Genomic DNA, 23,745 nt, shown 5'->3' with positions numbered 1-23,745 from the left:
TGGATGTGTCAATGTGTACTTTATACATGTATAATCTATGAGAATAATTACTGTCCAACCTCAATTAGCCACGAAATCCCTAGTTTGCTTCCAATAAACAGTCACCTTCAATTTCCGCCATGTGGGCCAGGCCCCTAGCGATTAGAGTTCCTGCCATTTGAATGACAGCTAGCAAGATGCACACACAGCGGAGCGAGAGAGCGTAATGACGTAATGCACATACAGTGGGGAGAACAAGTATTTGATACACTGCCGATTTTGCAGGTTTTCCTACTTACAAAGCATGTAGAGGTCTGTCATTTTTATCATAGGTACACTTCAACTGTGAGAGACGGAATCTAAAACAAAAATCCAGAAAATCACATTGTATGATTTTTAAGTAATTAATTTGCATTTTATTGCATGACATAAGTATTTGATCACCTACCAACCAGTAAGAATTCCGGCTCTCACAGACCTGTTAGTTTTTCTTTAAGAAGCCCTCCTGTTCTCCACTCATTACCTGTATTAACTGCACCTGTTTGAACTCGTTACCTGTATAAAAGACACCTGTCCACACACTCAATCAAACAGACTCCAACCTCTCCACAATGGCCAAGACCAGAGAGCTGTGTAAGGACATCAGGGATAAATTGTAGACCTGTACAAGGCTGGGATGGGCTACAGGACAATAGGCAAGCAGCTTGGTGAGAAGGCAACAACTGTTGGCACAATTATTAGAAAATGGAAGAAGTTCAAGATGACGGTCAATCACCCTCGGTCTGGGGCTCCATGCAAGATCTCACCTCGTGGGGCATCAATGATCATGAGGAATGTGAGGGATCAGCCCAGAACTACACGGCAGGACCTGGTCAATGACCTGAAGAGAGCTGGGACCACAGTCTCAAAGAAAACCATTAGTAACACACTACGCCGTCATGGATTAAAATCCTGCAGCGCACGCAAGGTCCCCCTGCTCAAGCCAGCGCATGTCCAGGCCCGTCTGAAGTTTGCCAATGACCATCTGGATGATCCAGAGGAGGAATGGGAGAAGGTCATGTGGTCTGATGAGACAAAAATAGAGCTTTTTGCTCTAAACTCCACTCGCCGTGTTTGGAGGAATAGAAGGATGAGTACAACCCCAAGAACACCATCCCAACAGTGAAGCATGGAGGTGGAAACATCATTCTTTGGGGATGCTTTTCTGCAAAGGGGACAGGACGACTGCACCGTATTGAGGGGAGGATGGATGGGGCCATGTATCGCGAGATCTTGGCCAACAACCTCCTTCCCTCAGTAAGAGCATTGAAGATGGGTCGTGGCTGGGTCTTCCAGCATGACAACGACACGAAGCACACAGCCATGGCAACTAAGGAGTGGCTCCGTAAGAAGCATCTCAAGGTCCTGGAGTGGCCTAGCCAGTCTCCAGACCTGAACCCAATAGAAAATCTTTGGAGGGAGCTGAAAGTCTGTATTGCCCAGCGACAGCCCCGAAACCTGAAGGATCTGGAGAAGATCTGTAGGGAGGAGTGGGCCAAAATCCCTGCTGCAGTGTGTGCAAACCTAGTCAAGAACTACAGGAAACGTATGATCTCTGTAATTGCAAACAAAGGTTTCTGTACCAAATATTAAGTTCTGCTTTTCTGATGTATCAAATACTTATGTCATGCAATAAAATGCAAATTAATTACTTAAAAATCATACAATGTGATTTTCTGGATTTTTGTTTTAGATTCCGTCTCTCATAGTTGAAGTGTACCCATGATAAAAATTACAGACCTCTACATGCTTTGTAAGTAGGAAAACCTGCAAAATCGTCAGTGTATCAAATACTTGTTCTCCCCACTGTATCTGCACATACCGAATGTGACGTAGTACGCAATTTTCTGGGACCCCTTTTTGCTTGTGAGCGCTACTTTCACCACTACTGGCTAAAAAGTATACAAAAAAGGTACCAGAGAGAATCTCTAATAGGCTACATTTGGTTACTATGACGTGTATAAAAAAAACTAATATAATTTCCAAATTCAAGTCATTACTATATTCTTTAGAATAGTATGCCATTTTTAGATGTTCTTTTACATCTCAGAAAAGGACACAACCCCTTTAAGACAAATGTGTTGAGAAGAGATATCAACCTGGCTAGAGTAAGCTAGCCAAGACAAATGTGTCTTTTTGTAGTTTTCTCTTTGCAGACTAATCAACAGTAGCCAACATATTGCAAGCATGTTCACTATTGAAGCTTAACTTTTGGAAATCGCTTTCCCTAGCTAAAATAAATCAGCTCAGCGAGTAGATTGATGGGCACTTCTTTTTGCTCTGGACAGCTCACGTGTGCTGTGTGAAGGCATCAACTTATATACAGCTCGAGAAGTTGCGACTCGCAGGAGTGTGGTGGTGCTTGAATGAATGGCCAATCATATTGCTCAAATATAAATGCCATTGACTTTTCAGCGTGTAGTTTTCAATGGTAGACTATGACAGAGCAGGTAAATGTTGAACTGGAAAGCAAAAATGCACTGAGAAGTTGACTGGGCCAGTGACTGATGAGATCCACTGGCCCAACATGTTTTTACTGACCACGGGCCAGCGTTAATGTCGGACCCTGTTTCCAATGCGGTCACACAATCCATGATGGCAACCATTTTGTTGGCAATATGTGGAGAGTTCAAACAATTACACTGTCCCCATCGGACTCTGAACATAATACTCATTAGGTGGTAATAACGACTTGGTTTTATACTTAACCATGTACATCATAGAGAATCATGTCCATTGAGTACAGTGCATTACATAAGTCCAGAAGGGAATACATCTTGGTAACAAAGCAAGGTTATGAGTCAAACGGCCTCAAACAAAAGCTATTCACTTTTTGTTTGAGTCTTTTAGGATATTCATCACCATAGCCTTGGACGTACAAAAAACAGAATGATGTAACCTTGTGAATGTTAAAAATGGTGAGGGAATGAGCTAATTAACTCCATATCTTACCTTCACACCGTCTCCAGGTTGAATACCATCCAATTGAAGCATTAAAGAGCCGCTGTATGCAAAACAGAAAACGACAAAGTTACAGAATTTTTACAATTCACGTTTCAGTAACAAAACAAATGGGTTGTCTATTAGGGTACACGGTTTCCAACAGAAAACAAGCCTATGTTTTTGGATAAGTACAAGAAATTCTTCCCCCGTTGTTGTCCTTTTTCAAAGAGGGTAGCCTATGATATAACGTTATTATTATAACCAGGGGTTGCATTAGCTTTCAAAAACGTATTTTAAACCATTTAACCTGCATTTATATTGAAAGTCAAGTGGAGGTTTTTTAAACTTTTTTAAAACTTTATTTTTTGCAAAAACGATAAATAGAAAGAATGTAGCCAGCTACATATCCTAATGTTTTGCTTCAAGTTAATCTATCATTTTAACCTGCTACCTGAGAAAAACTACAGTCGTAGCCAAAAGTTGAGAATGACACAAATATTAATTTTCACAAAGTTTGCTGCTTCAGAGTCTTTAAATATTTTTGTCAGATGTTACTATGGAATAATGAAGTATAATTACAAGCATTTCATAAGTGTCAAAGGCTTTTATTGACAATTACATGAAGTTGATGCAAAGAGTCAATATTTGCAGTATTGACCCTTCTTTTTCAAGACCTCTGCAATCTGCCCAGGCATGCTATCAATTAACTTCTGGGCCACATCCTGATTGATGGCAGCCCATTCTTGCATAATCAATGCTTGGAGTTTGTCAGAATTTGTGGGGTTTTGTTTGTCCACCCGCCTCGAGGATTGACCACAAGTTCTCAATGGGATTAAGGTCTGGAGAGTTTCCTGGCCATGGACCCAAAATAACGATGTTTTGTTCCCCGAGCCACTTAGTTATCACTTTTGCTTCATGGCAAGGTGCTCCATCATGCTGGAAAAGGCATTGGTCGTCACCAAACTGTTCCTGGATAGTTGGGGGAAGTTGCTCTCGGAGGATGTGCTGGTACCATTCTTTATTCATGGTTGTGTTCTTAGGCAAAATTGTGAGTGAGCCCACTCCCTTGGCTGAGAAGCAACCCCACACATGAATGGTCTCAGGATGCTTTACTGTTGGCATGACACAGGACTGAAGGTAGCGCTCACCTTGTCTTCTCCGGACAAGCTTTTTTCCAGATGCCCCAAACAATCAGAAAGGGGATTCATCAGAGAAAATGACTTTACCCCAGTCTTCAGCAGTCCAATCCCTGTACCTTTTGCAGAATATCAGTCTGTCCCTGATGTTTTTCTTGGAGAGAAGTGGCTTCTTTGCTGCCCTTCTTGACACCAGGCCATCCTCCAAAAGTCTTCGCCTCACTGTGCGTGCAGATGCACTCACACCTGCCTGCTGCCATTCCTGAACAGGCTCTGTACTGGTGGTGCCCCGATCCCACAGCTGAATCAACTTTAGGAGACGGTCCTGGCACTTGCTGGACTTTCTTGGGCGCCCTGAAGCCTTCTTTACAACAATTGAACCGCTCTCCTTGAAGTTCTTGATGATCCGATAAATGGTTGATTTAGGTGCAATCTTACTGGCAGCAATAACCTTGCCTGTGAACCCCTTTTTGTGCAAAGCAATGATGACGTCACGTGTTTCCTTGCAGGTAACCATGGTTGACAGAGGAAGCACAATGATTCCAAGCACCACCCTCCTTTTGAAGCTTCCAGTCTGTTATTCTAACTCAATCAGCATGACAGAGTGATCTCCAGCCTTGTCCTCGTCAACACTCACACCTGTGTTAATGAGAGAATCACTGACATGTCAGCTGGTCCTTTTGTGGCAGGGCTGAAATGCAGTGAAAATGTTTTTGGGGGATTCAGTTCATTTGCATGGCAAAGAGGGACTTTGAAATTCATCTGATCACTCTTCATAACATTCTGGAGTATATGCAAATTGCCATCATACAAACTGAGGCAGCAGACTTTGTGAAAATTAATATTTGTGTCATTCTCAAAACTTTTGGCCACGACTGTACACCAGAGGAAAGTACCGGAGAAAAGTAGCCTACACATCAGCCAGATTGCTGTCTGACATTTCATCTGAGAGGAGAAGTGCAACTGAAGCGCAAAAATAAGGAGCGAACCCTGACTGAAGCCGAGCAGAATTTACAATAAGAAACATTATAGATATGCGTTTACAAAACACAGCAAGATATTATTTCTGCGTTTATCTTTCCTTTTCTTCATGATAAACGTAGAATCCTGAGTTAACGTGACCCCTGCTATAACTACTGTTCCCTGAAGGAGGGAAGCGAGGTACAACACAACTATGGGGAGTTACACTCTCGAGACTTCGATTGAAGAATTAGAATCATGCCTAACTAGGCCAAGGAAATCCACACACGTCGCTGAAAGCCCTGCCTTTCACAGTTGATAACCCTGAGGCTCGGATTCATTCTTTCAGTACCGCTCTTCACCGAGCCCAAAACTGGGTGGGGCCAAACAGGTGTTGTACCTTGTTTCCCTTCTTCAGGGAACAGTAGTTAGGCATAACGTTAACGTTCCCTTTCACTCGGTACTCTTTGTACGACACAGCTATGGGGAAATGGAATCCCGCCTCAAGCCGGCCACAACACATACCAAATGAAATGGCCCATGGCAGACTATCCAGACAAGATCCAGGTATTTTGCACACAGCGTGATGCCTAATGACCCTCTCCTGTCCCAGCTGTAAGCACACTGTAGGCTACACCGGGAGCAGTGACATACAAGCTATAAAACCTCACAAAAAAGTGTGATGATTCCAAACACGGCGCAGCCCAAATATCCCCTACAGTCAACCCTTTAAATAGCACCCAAGATGCCGCCAGACCCCATGGTGCAGAGGGCGCGTTTCTGTAGCCATAGGCGGTGCGTGAGTTTCAAGTTTGGGGAGGCACATTTTCATCTTAAAAATGCACCTTTATTATAAAGGCATTCCATGCATCATCGCATTTGCAAACTTATGTAAGACAGCCTACCATTCCTAACGTGATGAATAGATTGGATAGACATAATTTAGGCAAATAATACAACTCAATCACTGTTCGCAAAAAAAACCCTGGCATTTCTTGGCATTTTATAAACACATTTCATGCAATTCTACTACACTTTATAGGACTGACAGAAATCCCATTTAGATCACGGTAATTCATATTAACCGAACATGCAAGTTGAGGGTGCAATGCGCACCAGGTGGTAGGCTACACGCAAATGTTTGTTCCATAATGCAATTAGCAGGAAAACACAAGACAAAAGCACCTTGTACATGCTACATGGTTTCACGAGACAGAGATGAAAATATCTATTAGAAACAGGGGAGATCTAATATGCAACAACTAGCATGGATTGCTAATATGACTAGGATTGTGCCTTTGGCTACCGGACAATGAAAGAAAGTTGAAATAAAATAATTGCCTCAACGGATATGGTCTGGTTTTGGCTAGGGTACTTTGAAGCGAGGCAAGACATGGCAAGACAATTAAGTATACAGTATGTTTTCTAAATGCATACTGCCTCCAGCTCATTGCAAAGTGGTGTGTGACGCGCTGATGAAGCCTGCCTTACGTTCCCTATGCATTTGCTGTTTGAGAAGGTGTTTTCCACTCAAAAGCTCTGTTTCTGTATGCTTTATGGGTGTAAAAAAAATAAGGTACATGACGAAAACCGTAAACGCGCGAATTTAATTCCACTAAACCTATCAAATTAACCTATAGACAGATAAGCATCCCGTGGTGCTTTCAAGACACCTGGGAACTCTGAAAAATACGAGGTCAAATCATGACGTCAGTGATCTTCAGGTCAGAAAGTCAGAGCTCTAGAAAGAGGCTCAAGTTCCCGAGTTGGAATTCCGAGTTGGATGACAGTTAAAAAATATTTTTCCCCAGTCGGAACTTGTTTTTCCCCCAGTGGTCTTGAACGCACTGAAGTCGGAGATTTGCGTTTCCAGTTGTTTTTAACGCGGCATCAAACGGCAACAGAAGGCAGGCCTCATCAGCACATCACACAACACTTTGCAATGAGCTGGAGGCAGTACGCATTTTGAAAATATATACTTAAATTGTTCGAAACCTGAACGTTGTAATACATATGAGGCATGTCTTACCTTGCGTCTAAGTAGCCTATTAGATCTCCTCTCGTTCTAACGGATATTTGTCTCTGTCACATGAAACTGCAATGCCCTTTTGACAACCGTGTTTTCCCGCTAATTGCATTATGGAACAAACATTTGCAAGTTGTAAAACTTGAGCCATGACCAATATATTTTGTCCTGCTAAAAACAGGGTTAATAATATATCTGTGAGAATATCCAACAGGCTTTTATATAATTCTAAATGAATAATAATCGCTTTGTTTAAAAATATATATATTTTGGAGATGCTTTTGTTTTCAAATAACGTAAAATTAGCGAGAAAAAGGCAATTCTTGAACATGGGGTGAGACATTGTAACTAATTTGTAAATAACGCCAGTTCGTTATTTACAATGATTTATTTCTGTTTTCTGAGGGAGAAAAACCAAAATCCTGCAGTCATCTCATGGGTCTCCCAGTCAAGGCCAGCACAGGTATTGAACCAGCATCTGTAGCAACACAGCTTGCACTGTCTTAACTGTTGCGCCACACAACGTGACCGGTCGGGAGTGGCCAACAGTACGAGCAAAATAATCCTGCCACTTATACAGCCCTCCCGTACGGACGAATAGTTGTGATCACGTTCAGAGGTAAACCATCCACGAGATTGGAACGCTCAGTGGACAAGCCCATAGACCCCAAATCTCTAGCCAACGGTGGTAAACCTGCCCGTGCGTCTGGGATAACAGATCTCCGCGCAGCGGGAGTTGCCACAGGACCTCGTCCAATAGGCAAAAGATCTACACGGACCAAGGTTGCTTGGGCCAACAGCGGGCCACAAAAATCCACGACAAGCCCACCAGTCACTCTCCCCAATGTGGGGTTAACCTGTTGAGGATAGAGGGCGCTATTTACACTTTGGGGGAAAATCGTGCCCAATTTAAACGGCCTCGTACTCTATTCTTGCTCGTACAATATGCATATTATTATTACTATTGGATAGAAAACACTCTCTAGTTTCTAAAACCGTTTGAATTATATCTGTGAGTAAAACAGAACTCATTTTGCAGCAAACTTCCTGACAGGAAGTGGAAAATCTGAAATCGATGCTCTGTTCTAGGGCCTGCCTATAAATGTGCTTGATATTTATTAGTATACATGCACTTCATACGCCTTCCACTAGATGTCAACAGGCAGTGAGAGAAGAAATGGCGTGTATAACATCATCTGAGGTCGAAGCTCTTGGCATGACGTGACCCCAATTTCCTGTTTTCTGGAACGCGCGAGAAGTGACCTGGTATTGCCTTCTGTAAAGCTGTCGTTATAGACGACTAATATCTCCGGCTTTGATTTTATTTGATACATGTGACAATATCATCGTAAAGTATGTTTTTTCAATATAGTTTTATTAGATTATTGAATTTTTTTTCGGGACGTTAGGCGTGTTGCTTTGTCTGCGTATGTTCAGGAAGGAGAGCTTCGCGCCACTTTGCTAGCTTTCCGTGCTAATTGACTGGAGAAGAGGACATTCTAAATCCAAACAACGATTGTTCTGGACAAAGGACCCCTTGTACAACATTCTGATGGAAGATCATCAAAAGTAGGACCCATTTTATGATGCTATTTCATATATCTGTCGAACATGTGAACTAGTAGTTTGCGCCCAGATTTTGGGCACGCTCTCGCCATAACGTAAACTGCATGTCGTAATGAAGTTATTTTTAGAATTCTAACACGGCGATTGCATTAAGAACTAGTGTATCTATCATTTCCTATACAACATGTATTTTTTTGTAATGTTTATGAATAGTTATCTGGTCAGAATATGTGAGTGTCAGAAAAATATCCGGACGTTGTGGGAAAAATATGCTACGTTAGCACAATGTATAACCACTGATTTCAGCTCTAAATATGCACATTTTTGAACAAAACATAAGTGTATGTATAACCTGTTATACAGGTTATACATACCTGTTATATGTTATAGGACTGTCATCTGATGAAGCTTATCAAGGTTAGTCAAAAATTATATATCTTTTGCTGGTTTGTTACGATCGCTAACTTTTGCTGCTGGTAAATGGCTTGTGTTTCTGGCTATTGTGGTAAGCTAATATAATGCTATATTGTGTTTTCGCTGTAAAACACTTAAGAAATCGGAAATATTGGCTGGAATCACAAGATGCCTGTCTTTCATTTGCTGTACACCATGTATTTTTCAGAAATGTTTTATGATGAGTATTTAGGTATTTCACGTTGGTGTCTGTAATTACTCTGGCTGCTTCGGTGCTATTTCTGACGGTAGCTGTGATGGTAGCTGCAATGTAAAACTGATTTATACCTCAAATATGCACATTTTTCGAACAAAACATAGATTTATTGTATAACATGTTATAAGACTGTCATCTGATGAAGTTGTTTCTTGGTTAGTTTGGTTGGTTCTTGGTTAGTTAGGTTGGCTTTGTGCATGCTACCTGTGCTGTGAAAAATGTCTGTCCTTTTTTGTATTTGGTGGTGAGCTAACATAAATATATGTGGTGTTTTCGCTGTAAAACATTTTAAAAAATCGGACATGTTGACTGGATTCACAAGATGTGTATCTTTCATTTGCTGTATTGGACTTGTTAATGTGTGAAAGTTAAATATTTCTCAAAAATATTTTTTGAATTTCGCGCTCTGCCTTTTCAGTGGAATGTGGGAGGAGTTCCGCTAGCGGAACGCTGGGGCTAGACAGGTTAATCAGTTTCATGTGGGGAAATGGGCTCCAGAGTTGCGCAGTGGTCTAATGCACCGCATCTCAGTGCTATAGGTGTCACTACAGACACCCTGGTTCGATTCCAGGCTGTATCACAACTGGCCATGATTGGGAGACCCATAGGGCGGCACACAATTGGCCCAGCTTCGTCCGGGTTTGGCCAGCGTATGCAGTCATTGTAAATAACAACTTGTTCTTACCTGACTTGCCTTGATAAATAAAGGTTACATTTAACTTTTCTTTAAGCATAAAGGAGGGTTCGACAGGCACAGGCGAAAACGCACTGCGTGACCAGCCGAGATTTGGCTAAGCAGAGCCCGGAACACCCTCTGTGGGGATAGAAAAGCGTGACAGGCGAGTGAGTCTAGCTCGAGACCCAGAAGAGGAAAGCACTGAGATGGAGTGAGAAAGCTATTTTTCTGGTTTCTTATTCAGCTTCGAGACAATACAGGATAGAAGCATGGATGTATGTAACACTGCTTGTTCCCTATACTCTGCTGCCACCAAACAATCCACTGTAATAGCCGGCGGCTATTTTGAATTTGTAGACTGAGGTGCCTGTTGGGGGTACGTTAAGTACCAGACAAAAGTTGACACACCTACTCATTCAAGAGTTTTTATTTTTACAATTTTCTACATTGTAGAATAATAGTGAAGACATCAAAAATATGAAATAACATATATGGAATCATGTAGTAACCAAAAAAAGTGTTAAACAAAATATATTTTATATTTGAGATCCTTCAAAGTAGCCATCCTTTGCCTTTATGACAGCTTTGCACACGCTTGGCATTTTCTCAACCAGCTTCATGAGGTAGTCACCTGGAAAGCATTTAAATTAACAGGTGAGCCTTTTTAAAGATTAATTTGTGGAATTTCTTTCCTTCTTAATGCGTTTGAGCCAATCAGTTGTGTTGTGACAAGATAGGGGTGGTATACAGAAGATAGCCCTATTTGGTCAAAGACCAAGTCCATATTATGGCAAGAACAGCTCAAATAAGAAAAGAGAAAAGACAGTCCATTATTAAAACATAGTCAGTCAATGTGGAAAATTTCAATAACTTTGAATGATTCTTCAAGTGCAGTTGTAAAAACCATCAAGCGCTATGATGAAACTGGCTCTCATGAGGACCGCCACAGCTGCAGAGGATATGTTCATTAGAGTTACAAGCCTCAGAAATTGCAGGCCAAATAAATGCTTCACAGAATTCAAGTGACAGACCCATCTCAACATCAACTGTTCAGAGAAGACTGCGTGAATCAGGCCTTCATTGTCGAATTGCTGCAAAGAAACCTCTACTTAAGGATACCAATAAGAAGAGACTTGCTTGGGCCAAGAAACATGAGCAATGGACATTAAAACGGTGGAAATCTGTCCTTTAGTCTGATGAGTCCAAATTTGAGAGTTTTGGTTCCAACCGCCGTGTCTACCTGAGACGCAGAGTAGGTGAACGGATGATCGCCGCATGTGTGGTTCCCGCATGTGTGGTTCCCACCGTGAAGCATGGAAGATGGTGCAGCTAGTTGAGAGAATGCCAAGAGTGTGCAAAGCTGTCATCAAGGCAAATATATTTAGATTTGTTTAACACTTTTTTGGTTACTACATGATTCCATTTGTGTTACTTCATAGTTTTGATGTCTTCACTATTAGTTTTACAATGTAGAAAATACAAAAAAAAGAAAAGAAAGTATGTGTGTCCAAACTTTTGACTGGTACTGTAGGTCTAGAATGGGACGCAAAGTCCTGTCCCTTTTCGGAACCAGGAAATACCAGCTGTACCAGCTGTCCTGGATCTCCGACATAGGAACCACTCGGATTGCCTGCTCCTGGAGTAGGAAGGATATTTCCTCCCTCAAAACGGGCGCTGAGGCCTCGGGAACAGTTGACGTGATAACGCAGAAGAAGGGCAGGGAAAGCACAACAAATTGTATCCCGTACCCCGACGTCACTGCTCACATGATCCAGTGCGACACTACGCATGTGCATCATTGGTTGGCGCAGACAGCGAACCTCCCGTGAAGTGCCAACTGAAGGGGCAAGACGCCACATTGTGGACTGGGAGAGAGTGGTTATGCTTCCATGTCCACCACTCTTGACAACCGTGTGTCTGGATGTGGAGAAGGGACACTTAATTGAACAACTAAAACGGGAGACAACACTTGACACCCATGAACACTGTGGAACTTGGAGCTGAAACTGTTCATGAGCCAAGGTTTGCCTAAAGCCCGGCCTACTCTGGGTACAAGGGCTCTGGCGATCAGTGACGTACCCCGATTGGCAGTGCCACTTGTGGGTACTGATGTCACAACAAACCTCACTCAATTTAGGTGATAAGATGTGTTCTGGTAACTGTCTGGCACCCAGGGCTGGACTGCAGGGCTGGACTGCACAAAAATAGACTTCATCATGGAGGTTACCCTACCGACCAATCATAGGTACAGGCAACAAAGCGCCTTGTAACCTAGCTAGGAAAGGGGCAGACAGCTCTTAAAAACAGACCCCTTCTGTGGTAACAGACAGGGGATGATTTGTTATTGAATGTAATTACCAGGAATGAAAAGAATTTCAGGGTGAGCTGTGGGATAATAGCATGGTCAGGTCAAGACTCTAGTAAGGACGACGAACACGCAGATGAACTTCCCTGAGAAGTTCTTCGTTTGTGCAAACCCACAGTTTCATCAGCTGTCCGGGTGACTGGTCTCATACAATCCCACGGGTAAAGAAGCCGGATGTGGAGGTCCTGAGCTGGAGTGGTTACACGTGGTCTGCGGTTGTGAGGGCAGTTGGAAGTACTGCCAAATTCGATAAAAGGAGGCGGCGTATGGTAAAGATATTAACATTCAATTTTCTGGCAACAGCTCTGATGGACATTCTTGCAGTCAGCATGCCAATTGCACGCTCCCTCAAAACTTGAGACATCTGTTGCATTGTGTTGTGTGACAAAACTGCACATTTTAGAGTGGCCTTTTATTGTCCCCAGCACAAGGTGCACCTGTGTAATGAGCATGCCATTTAATCAGCTTCTTAATATGTCACACCTGCCAGGTGGATGGATTATCTTGGCAAAGGAGAAATGCTCACTAACAGGGATGTAAACACATTTGTGCAAAACATTTGAGAGAAATAATCTTTGTGTGCCTATGGAACATTTTGGGAACCTTTTATTTCAGCTCATAAAATGGCACCGGAAGAAATGGCATCAGTTTTACGGGCGCCCAACCAAATTGTGCTATTATGTGTTTTTTCCCGCATTATTTGTAAATTATTTTTGTACATAATGTTTCTGCAACCGTATCTTACGGCAGAAAAGAGCTTCTGCATATCAGGACAGGGATCACTCACCTCGGATTAGACAAAGATTTTTTTCTACAACAAGGAGCACGCACAAGACATTCTCAAAACACCCCACAGGGCTGACATCCCCGTTATTTGCAAGAGGAAGCGATGCAGGTACAGAGGACAAAGAGCCGGTGCCTGGTCAGGACCCGGAGAAGGCGAGTGGGAAAGCTTCCGTTACCGTCAATACTACTCGCCAACGTGCAATCATTGGACAATAAATTAGACGAGGTATGATCACGAATATCCTACCAACGGGACTCTAACCTGGAAGCTTACAATAAATCCTGCTATGCCCTGCGACGAACCATCAAACAGGCAAAGCGTCAATGCAGGGTTAAGATTGAATCATACTACACCGGCTCCGACGCTCGTCTTATGTGGCAGGGCTTGCAAACTATTACAGACTACAATGGGAAGCACAGCCAGTGACACAAGCCCAGTGACACAAGCCTACCAGATGAGCTAAATAACTTCTATGCTCGCTTCGAGGCAAGCAACACTGAGGCATGCATGAGAGCATCAGTTGTTCCGGACGACTGTGTATTCACGCTCTCCGTAGCCGATGTGAGTAAGACCTTTAAACAGGTCAACATACACAAGGCTGCGGGGCCAGACGGATTACCAGGACGTGTGCTCCGGGCATGTGCTGACCAACTGGCAGGTGTCTTCACTGACATTTTCAACATGTCCCTGATTGAGTCTGTAATACCAACATGTTTCAAGCAGACCACCATAGTCCCTGTGCCCAAGAACACAAAGGCAACCTGCCTAAATGACTACAGACCCATAGCACTCACGTCCATAGCCATGAAGTGCTTTGAAAGGTTGGTAATGGCTCACATCAACACCATTATCCCAGAAACCCTAGACCCACTCCAATTTGAATACCGCACCAACTGATCCACAGATGATGCCATCTCTATTGCACTTCACATTTCCCTTTCCCACCTGGACAAAAGGAACACTTATGTGAGAATGTGACAGGGTAGCCTAGTGGTTAGAGCGTTGGACTAGTACCCGAAAGGTTGCAAGTTCAAATCCCCCAGCTGACAAGGTACAAATCTGTCGTTCTGCCCCTGAACAGGCAGTTAACCCACTTTTCCTAGGCCGTCCTTGAAAATAAGAATTTGTTCTTAAGTGACTTGCCTAGTTAAATAAAGGTAAAATAAAAAAAAATTGACTACAGCTCAGCGTTCAACACCATAGTGCCCTCAAAGCTCATCACTAAGCTAAGGATCCTGGGACTAAACACCTCCCTCTGCAACTAGATCCTGGACTTCCTGACGGGCCGCCCCCAGGTGGTGAGGGTGGGTAGCAACACATCTGCCACGCTGATTCTCAATACTGGAGCTCCCCAGGGGTGCATGCTCAGTTCCCTCCTGTACTCCCTGTTCACCCACGACTGCATGGCCAGGCACGACTCCAACACCATCATTAAGTTTGCAGACGACAGAACAGTGATCACCGACAAAGACGAGACAGCCTATGGGGAGGTCAGAAACCTGGCCGGGTGGTGCCATAATAACAACCTATCCCTCAACGTAACCAAGACTAAGGAGATGATTGTGGACTACAGGAAAAGGAGGACCGAGCACGCCCCCATTCTCATCGACGGGGCTGTAGTGGAGCAGGTTGAGAGCGTCAAGTTCCTTGGTGTCCACATCAACAACAAACTAGAATGGTCCAAAGACATGTGAAGAGGGCACGACAAAGCCTATTCCCTCAGGAAACTAAAAAGATTTGGCATGGGTTCTGAGATCCTCAAAAGGTTCTACAGCTGCAACATCGAGAGCATCCCGACTGTTTGCATCACTACCTGGTACGGCAATTGCTCGGCCTCTGACCGCAAGGCACTACAGAGGCCCAGTACATCACTGGGGCCAAGGACCTCTACACCAGGCGGTGTAGGAAGGCCCTAAAAATTGTCAAAGACCCCAGCCACCCCAGTCATAGACTGTTCTCTCTACTACCGCATGGCAAGCTGTACCAGAGTGCCAAGTCTAGGACAAAAAGGCTTCTCAACTGAACAGGTAATCAAATGGCTACTCGGACTATTGCATCTTTTTACGCTGCGGCTACTCTCTGTTTATCATATATGCATAGTCACTTTAACTATACTTTTATGTACATTCTACCTCAATTGGGCCGGGCCGACCAACCAGTGCTCCCGCACATTGGCTAACCGGGCTGTCTGCATTGTGTCCCGCCACCCACCAACCCCTCTTTTACGCTACTGCTACTCTCTGCTCATCATATATGCATAGTCACTTTAAGCATATCTACATGTACATACTACCTCAATCAGCCTGACTAACCGGTCTGTAAATCAAATCAAATCAAATTTATTAGTCACATACACATGGTTAGCAGATGTTAATGCGAGTGTAGCGAAATGCTTGTGCTTCTAGTTCCGACAATGCAGTAATAACAACAAGTAATCTAACCTAACAATTCCGCAACTACTACCTTATACACGCAAGTGTAAAGGGATAAAGAATATGTACATAAAGATATATGAATGAGTGATGGTACAGACGGCATAGGCAAGGTGCAGTAGATGGTATAGAGTACGGTATATACCTATGAGATGAGTACTGTAGGGTATGTAAACATAAAGTGGCATAGTTTAAAGTGGCTAGTGGTCCATGTATTACATAAGATGGCAAGATGCAGTAGATGATATAGAGTACAGTATATACATATACATAAGAGATGTGTAATGTAGGGTATGTAAACATTATATTAGGTGGCATTGTTTAAAGTGGCTGGTGGTACATTTTTACATAATTTCCATCAATTCCCATTTTTAAGGTGGCTGGAGCTGAGTCAGTTTGTTGGCAGCGGCCGCTAAATGTTAGTGGTGGCTGTTTAACAGTCTGATGGCCTTGAGATAGAAGCTGTTTTTCAGTCTCTCGGTCCCTGCTTGGATGCACCTGTACTGACCTCGCCTTCTGGATGATAGCGGGGTGAACAGGTAGTGGCTTGGGTGGTTGTTGTCCTTGATGATCTTTATGGCCTTCCTGTGACATCGGGTGGTGTAGGTGTCCTGGAGGGCAGGTAGTTTGCCCCGGGTGATGCGTTCTGCCGACCTCACTACCCTCTGGAGAGCCTTACGGTTGTGTGCGGAGCAGTTGCCGTACCAGGCGGTGATACAGCCCGACAGGATGCTCTCGATTGTGCATCTGTAGAAGTTTGTGAGTGCTTTTGGTGACAAGCCGAATTTCTTCAGCCTCCTGAGGTTGAAGAGGCGCTGCTGCGCCTTCTTCACAACGCTGTCTGTGTGGGTGGACCAATTCAGTTTGTCCGTGATGTGTACACCGAGGAACTTAAAACTTTCCACCTTCTCCACTACTGACCCGTCGATGTGGATAGGGGGGAGCTCCCTCTGCTGTTTCCTGAAGTCCACAATCATCTCCTTTGTTTTGTTGACGTTGAGTGTGAGGTTATTTTCCTGACACCACACTCCGAGGGCCCTCACCTCCTCCCTGTAGGCCGTCTCGTCGTTGTTGGTAATCAAGCCTACCACTGTAGTGTCGTCCGCAAACTTGATGATTGAGTTGGAGGCGTGCATGGCCACGCAGTCGTGGGTGAACAGGGAGTACAGGAGAGGGCTCAGAACGCACCCTTGTGGGGCCCCAGTGTTGAGGATCAGCGGGGTGGAGATGTTGTTACCTACCCTCACCACCTGGGGGCGGCCCGTCAGGAAGTCCAGGACCCAGTTGCACAGGGCGGGGTCGAGGCCCAGGGTCTCGAGCTTGATGACGAGTTTGGAGGGTACTATGGTGTTGAATGCTGAGCTGTAGTCGATGAACAGCATTCTCACATAGGTATTCCTCTTGTCCAGATGGGTTAGGGCAGTGTGCAGTGTGGTTGCGATTGCGTCGTCTGTGGACCTATTGGGTCGGTAAGCAAATTGGAGTGGGTCTAGGGTGTCCGGTAGGGTGGAGGTGATATGGTCCTTGACTAGTCTCTCAAAGCACTTCATGATGACGGAAGTGAGTGCTACGGGGCGGTAGTCGTTTAGCTCAGTTACCTTAGCTTTCTTGGGAACAGGAACAATGGTGGCCCTCTTGAAGCATGTGGGAACAGCAGACTGGGCTAAGGATTGATTGAATATGTCCGTAAACACACCAGCCAGCTGGTCTGCGCATGCTCTGAGGACGCGGCTGGGAATGCCGTCTGGGCCTGCAGCCTTGCGAGGGTTAACACGTTTAAATGTTTTACTCACCTCGGCTGCAGTGAAGGAGAGCCCGCAGGTTTTGGTAGTGGGCCGTGTCAGTGGCACTGTATTATCCTCAAAGCGGGCAAAAAAGGTATTTAGCCTGTCTGGGAGCAAGACATCCTGATCCGCGACGGGGCTGCTTTTCTTTTTGTAATCCGTGATTGACTGTAGACCCTGCCACATACCTCTTGTGTCTGAGCTGTTGAATTGCGACTCTATTTTGTCTCTATACTGGGACTTAGCTTGTTTGATTGCCTTGCGGAGAGAATAGCTACACTGTGTGTATTCGGTCATGTTTCCGGTCACCTTGCCCTGGTTAAAAGCAGTGGTTCGCGCTTTCAGTTTCACGCGAATGCTGCCGTTAATCCACGGTTTCTGGTTTGGGAATGTTTTAATCGTTGCTCTGGGTACGACATCGTCAATGCACTTCCTAATGAACTCGCTCACCGAATCTGCATATTCATCATTGTTGTTGTTGGACGCCGTGCGGAACATATTCCAATCCGCGTGATCAAAGCAGTCTTGAAGCGTGGATTCAGATTGGTCGGACCAGCGTTGAACAGACCTGAGCGCGGGAGCTTGTAGTTTTAATTTCTGTTTGTAGGCTGGAATCAACAAAATGGAGTCGTGGTCAGCTTTTCCGAAAGGAGGGCGGGGGAGGGCCTTATATGCGTCGCGGAAGTTAGTATAACAATGGTCCAGAGTTCTGCCAGCCCTGGTCGGACAATCGATGTGCTGATAGAATTTAGGGAGTTTTGTTTTTAGATTAGCCTTGTTAAAATCCCCAGCTACGATGAATGCAGCCTCAGGGTGTGTGGTTTCCAGTTTACAGAGAGTCAGATAGAGTTCGTTCAGGGCCATCGATGTGTCTGCTTGGGGGGGAATATATACGGCTGTGATTATGACCGAAGTGAATTCCCTTGGTAGATAATGCGGTCTACATTTGATTGTGAGGAGTTCTAGATCAGGTGAACAGAATGACTTTAGTTCCTGAGCCCCTCTTCTTACCAGAAAGATGTATGTTTCTGTCTGCGCGATGCGTGAAGAAACCAGCTGGCTGCACCGACTCCGTTAGCGTCTTTTCAGTTAGCCATGTTTCCGTGAAGCAGAGCACGTTGCAATCCCTGATGTCTCTCTCGAATGTTACCCGTGCTCGGATTTCATCGACCTTATTCTCAAGAGACTGGACATTGGCGAGTAGTATGCTAGGGAGTGGAGCGCGATGTGCTCGTCTCCGAAGCCTGACCAGGAGACCGCTACGTTTGCCCCTTTTTCGGCGTCGTGTAGCTTCGCCGGCTGGGATCAGGTCCATTGTATTGGGTGGAAGGCAAGACACTGGATCCGTTTCGGGAAAGTCATATTCCTGGTAGGAAGGGTGGTTAGTTGACGTTAATCGTATATTCAGTAGTTCCTCCCGGCTGTATGTAATGAAACTTAAGATCACCCGGGGTACCAATGTAAGAAATAACACATAGAAAAACAAAATACTGCATATTTTCCAAGGAACGCGAAGCGAGGCAGCCATCCTGTTCGGCGCCGGAAGTTACAAATGTATGTAGCCTCGCTACTTTTTTAGCCTCGCTACTGTATATAGCCTGTCTTTTTACTGTTGTTTTATTTCTTTACTTACCTATTGTTCACCTAATACCTTTTTTGCACTATTGGTTAGAGCCTGTAAGTAAGCATTTCACTGTAAGGTCTACACCTGTTGTATTCGGCGCACGTGACAAATAAACTTTGCTTTGATGAAACATGGGACCAACACTTTACATGTTACGCAAAATGTTTTGTTCAGTGTACAATAAACATAACATTTATTAACATCATCCAGTAGAACTTAAAAGAGTGAGATAAAATTAGATCTTTGGAAACAAGTGCTTTCATAAATGCATGGCGCGGGCCTCGTTTCACAGGAGCATTGTAAAATATGCTTACTCAATGAAGAAGACCTAACGAATTTTGTTTATTTATTTACATATTGAATTTTATTGTCCTACATCAATTTAATAATTTCTTCATTTTGTGGGTGCCTAGAGTGGCCTTTTTCCACTGCTGTGGTACTGAATCACAGCAGAAATGGGGTGTGGGGCAGGCCGGCCCTGGAGTTCGTAGACAGACATGTTTTATTATTTATTAGACCGAATTAAAATGTTCATGCCTAAAATAAATAAAATGAGAGGCATAGATTGTATTTGAAAACAGCTGTTTTGTTATGTATTAATTAAAATGTTCATACAAATATCCTATAGGACAGGTCATTCGCAAATTATATTATAGAAATATATTTTGAAGTTTTTTCTGTTTATGCGACTTGTTCTTCTGGGCTAGATTTTTTAAAATTATATTCATTTGTGATATATAGCAGGGATGAAAATCCAACGGGAAATGTTTTGCTTTTCATAAACCCTGTCGCGTTGGTATAAGAACATCATTATACTTTATTACAACTTTATTACAAATTTCTATTCTGTTATGGTGAATTACAATATTAGAAATGTGATTTTGAGCACCGTGGGTGGACAACCTTATGCGTTACACACCCAATGCATTTGGATGTCCGGTCAATTTCTCAAATGTCCTGTAAATCAAAATCTTGCCAGTCACGTTGTCCGGGGCCAAATGTTCCTAAGCGAAAACCTGACCGAGAGCACCGACTCAAAGGGAACTTGTGTTTATGCCAACTGCCCCCCTGACAGATCTAAAGGGACTGTAATTATGATATGCATCTGTGTAAAGCTCATTGATTCAAAGGCCCAGAGTATTACTATGCCAAAGAGACAGCACTTTAAATCCTGCACAACCGCCTTGGTTTATGGATCTGCGTGCAATGTAAAATAAAAAAAAGACAATTCCGTTGTCTTCTGAATTGGGATTTTTGTTCTCCGCATGCACGAGAGTAAATAAAACAACTCGGAAATGACATTCGCAGAGCAATGACTAAAAGCCAAGTTCACAAAAGCATCCATTTGGCTGGTTCCGTGGCTCAACAATTAATAGACAGTGAGAACCAGGAAACCAGCGAGTCTGTCCGAGGCGATGTTACAGCCGTCCAGTCCGATTGATTTCCGGGCCAAGGCTGTGAGACAAGAGAACAATTACAACAGGAGCTGTTGCAGTACTCACCACCTGGCAGTGTGACTGGTCTCCAATCTCTCCGACTCCCTGCAAGACAGGACAAGCAGAGCCCATTAGGCGTACATGAGATTCCCCACCACCACAAATGGGACTTTCAGCATGTTTAAGTTATCCCAATGTTGGAAAACCACCAGAGCAACCGAGCCAAAGTCACTTGTAAAGTGACAGTATTACAGCGATGCCATACTGAAGTCTGTCATGTTAAACATGGGTGGACAACCTGCAGGACAATTCACAACCAAACGTGGGTTGACCAAACATTAATTCTCATGTATGGTTGTGGTCATAACAGACAATAATATCACGTATAACAGTCCATCGGTAGCACTGGGTCGCAATACTAGCCCTTGGCTCCTTTCGGTTTCCCTACTTCTGATCTATACCACCTGTACAATCCAGTACCCATGCTTCCTAATGACACAGATTGGTTTGAAACCTACTAGTGTGAAACGTAATCAGGAAATCTCACATAGTTCATTAGGTGGGCTACAGTTACTTTACATGAAAGTATTTTCTTTATAGAGGTTGATTTTATGAAGCTAGAAAAGCTGAGTAAGAGTGTGTAATTTAAAGCTTGAGTCACTTCATAAAAATTCCAGTGGCCATTCTACAGTATGGAGCCGTCCTACAGACCAGCAGAAGAACAGTCTAAAAAACCCATTACTTAGCTTACAATTAGGGGTATAATTTCTATCAAATTTCGCTTTCACACGATCTAAGTAATCTGTACGTCATCTAATGTTCAGAAAATAATAGCTTACGAGACCATTTAAGCAGGTAGCCTTTATCAGAGTAATGGCATGCGGTTCAGTCTAGTAATTAACCTGCCGAGGTGAGACGCACAGAACGACAGCCACCTCATCTCCTACCCTGTCAGTGCCAACAGAGCAACCTCGCTCTCTTCCATTCAACACTATTTCACTTAATTTATGCTAGAGATAGAAGATTACAACCTCACAGTATTGTTTTATGGTTTGGGGTTATTTTTAAAGCCAGCATTGGGGATTGATCTAAATACACATGCACACTCACAGGCCTAGGCCTACATACACCCACACAAAAGGGACAATCCACTTTTGTTCAGTTCTGTGAAGCGTAAGGATTTGGAACCTTTATGATGCCTTGATGAGGACCTCATCGTACTTTTCCTAGTTAAATAAGGCTACCTTCTAAATAGACTGTATTGCATAGAAACATGACCTTACACAAACATCCTAAATGGCCCTCACTTTGGCCATTTTAAAGCATTTTGGGGGGCAAACAGTAATCTAAATTTTTCATAATGATTAATATGGCGTGCAGTCTATAAAATTACTCCGTGAGCATGTTGATTCGTTTTCATAACATAAGGGCCCAAACTCCTCTTTAGCACTATTTGGCCCGGCTTTGCACAATGCCATGCTACCAGTTGCATTGTCTTTTTCTGTCTGAAATAGATAAGTGACTTCTCTTATTGGCTTGTTGTAATACCACTATCTAGGAAGACTGCTTTCAAGGCGCAGTCTCTTTGGATCTGAATAAGTTAGGTAGGTAGCTAGCTAGCCGGTTAGGTAAACTTCAGGCACCATCACATACCATTGAACGCTAGGCCTAGGTAAGATGTGTATCAAATATAAATTTACCTAAGACATTTGAAATGATGGGTTTCGAATTGTAATGTTTTCATACTGAGCTAACATGTTATTATATAATATTTTATACTAACAGTATTTCAGCGTCAACAAAAGTGTTTTATAACTTTCATTTATAAGAGTACAAATAGCTAGCTATCTTGCGCTGTCCAGCCGCTCGCGCACGTTTAATTCGACTTCGTTAGCCAGGTAGCTAGAAATGGCTTGTTACATAGCTAGTTGGTGCAAACTAGAGAACAACATCACGTTGTTAGCCAATGTGATGGAGTCAGACTTTATTAGTTAACTTTCACGATTTAAAACTCGTTTCAAAATAAGCTATCACCAACTAAAAAAGGTATACATAGACATCCACGTCAACTAGCTAACGTTAGCTAGCCTCTTCGCAAGCTAAAATAACCGGCTAGTACAAGTCGAGCTTTCACAGCAGCCAATCACTACAAGAGCAAGCTAGCTAGCTCGCTACATAAGCCACATAAAACTGTCAACCCTAAATGTACGTTAGAAAACAAGCTAGCTGTCAATCTAGGTAGCTAAGTAATTATAAAATAAAATAAACACCGGTAGCATAAGATTAAGAAAAATATTTGGGGGATAGCTTAAAATATAGAATTTGACTAAATTATCACAAATAGGCACGCGCTGGTGGTTACAAGTTAGAATCAACCCCTTTCTAGCTAGCCATGTCCGCTGCCCTCCAATAGCAGGGCACTTCGCTAGCTAGAGTATCATCCAACTCCTATCATAAGAAATAGCTATGAACAAAAACAGTATCCTTCAAGCCATCTTGCCTATAATAACACGAATTACGGATATACGGATATAGGGATCAAATGCATGTGAAAACAATGAAAGTTTCTAAACAATGAAAATGAAACTTCAAATAATAATAAAAGATCCCAACGTGCACTTACCCTCCACTCTACTCAGCAGCAGTCCTTCTCTCCTCAGAAATTTATTAAATAAATATTTACAAAACAACCCAATACCGCTCTACCGAATATCCGATACAATTATGATGTAAATATTAAAATACCCTCCATTGATTAGAGTCTGAGATCTCCGTAGTATATTTTTATTTGTTTAAATAAAATTTGTCCAAAAAGAGAGAAACTGAGATACAAAACAAGAACTCTTCTTCAATCTCATTCACCACAGCCTGAGCACAACCGTTATCAATGCGCTCAAGAGAAGGGAGAAGAAGGGGGTAGGAAAACTATTTTTAAAATGTGACAATTGTAGCTGTTGTACCCCAAATCGATTGATTCATTAATAGTATATCGTTGAAGTTATTAATTTTGAGTCGATTTTCGTCACAAGGTGAAACGAAAATGTGTTTGAAAAGCGAACTATTTTTTTGTCACGGTGCTGCGAATTTATTTCACTTTGCCTAAGGATCATGGGTACTACGCCTTCCATTGCCTAGGGAAAAAACCCGGATGTAAACTCAGTGAAACTCATCTGGAGAGAAGTAGCACTCGGTTCATAGAAATACGCGGAGCAATTTGTTGCTGCTTTGACTTGCCACGGTCCCAATCCTGCGCATTTACCCTCTTTTGTCCTTATTGTCGATTGATGAAAAAGCACCACTTACTTTCGTCTCTTTTTCATAG

The 23,745-nt window shown here is 43.2% G+C and overlaps 1 protein-coding gene across 6 annotated transcripts in view; it reads right to left on the bottom strand.

The window, feature by feature from the left end:
- phf21ab (PHD finger protein 21Ab) overlaps positions 1 to 23,308 on the bottom strand; it is a 70,544-nt gene extending 47,236 nt beyond the window's left edge. For 5 of the 6 annotated variants that reach the window (XM_071326727.1, XM_071326729.1, XM_071326724.1 and 2 more), the window contains exons 1-3: positions 23,047 to 23,308; positions 20,490 to 20,528; positions 2,971 to 3,022 (exon numbers count right to left, since the gene is read on the bottom strand). In XM_071326727.1, coding sequence (XP_071182828.1) covers positions 2,971 to 3,012 — 42 coding nt within the window. In that variant the 5' untranslated portion in view covers positions 3,013 to 3,022; positions 20,490 to 20,528; positions 23,047 to 23,308. The remainder of the gene's footprint in view (positions 1 to 2,970; positions 3,023 to 20,489; positions 20,529 to 23,046) is intronic. The other variant, XM_071326726.1, reaches the window with a different exon arrangement.
- Between the last annotated feature and the right edge of the window lie 437 nt (positions 23,309 to 23,745).

This window comes from Salvelinus alpinus, chromosome 9, assembly GCF_045679555.1.
Source record: "Salvelinus alpinus chromosome 9, SLU_Salpinus.1, whole genome shotgun sequence".
Lineage (NCBI taxonomy): Eukaryota > Metazoa > Chordata > Actinopteri > Salmoniformes > Salmonidae > Salvelinus > Salvelinus alpinus.
Note: the sequence above shows the minus strand (reverse complement) of the source record. Positions and strands in the feature narration are given on the sequence as shown.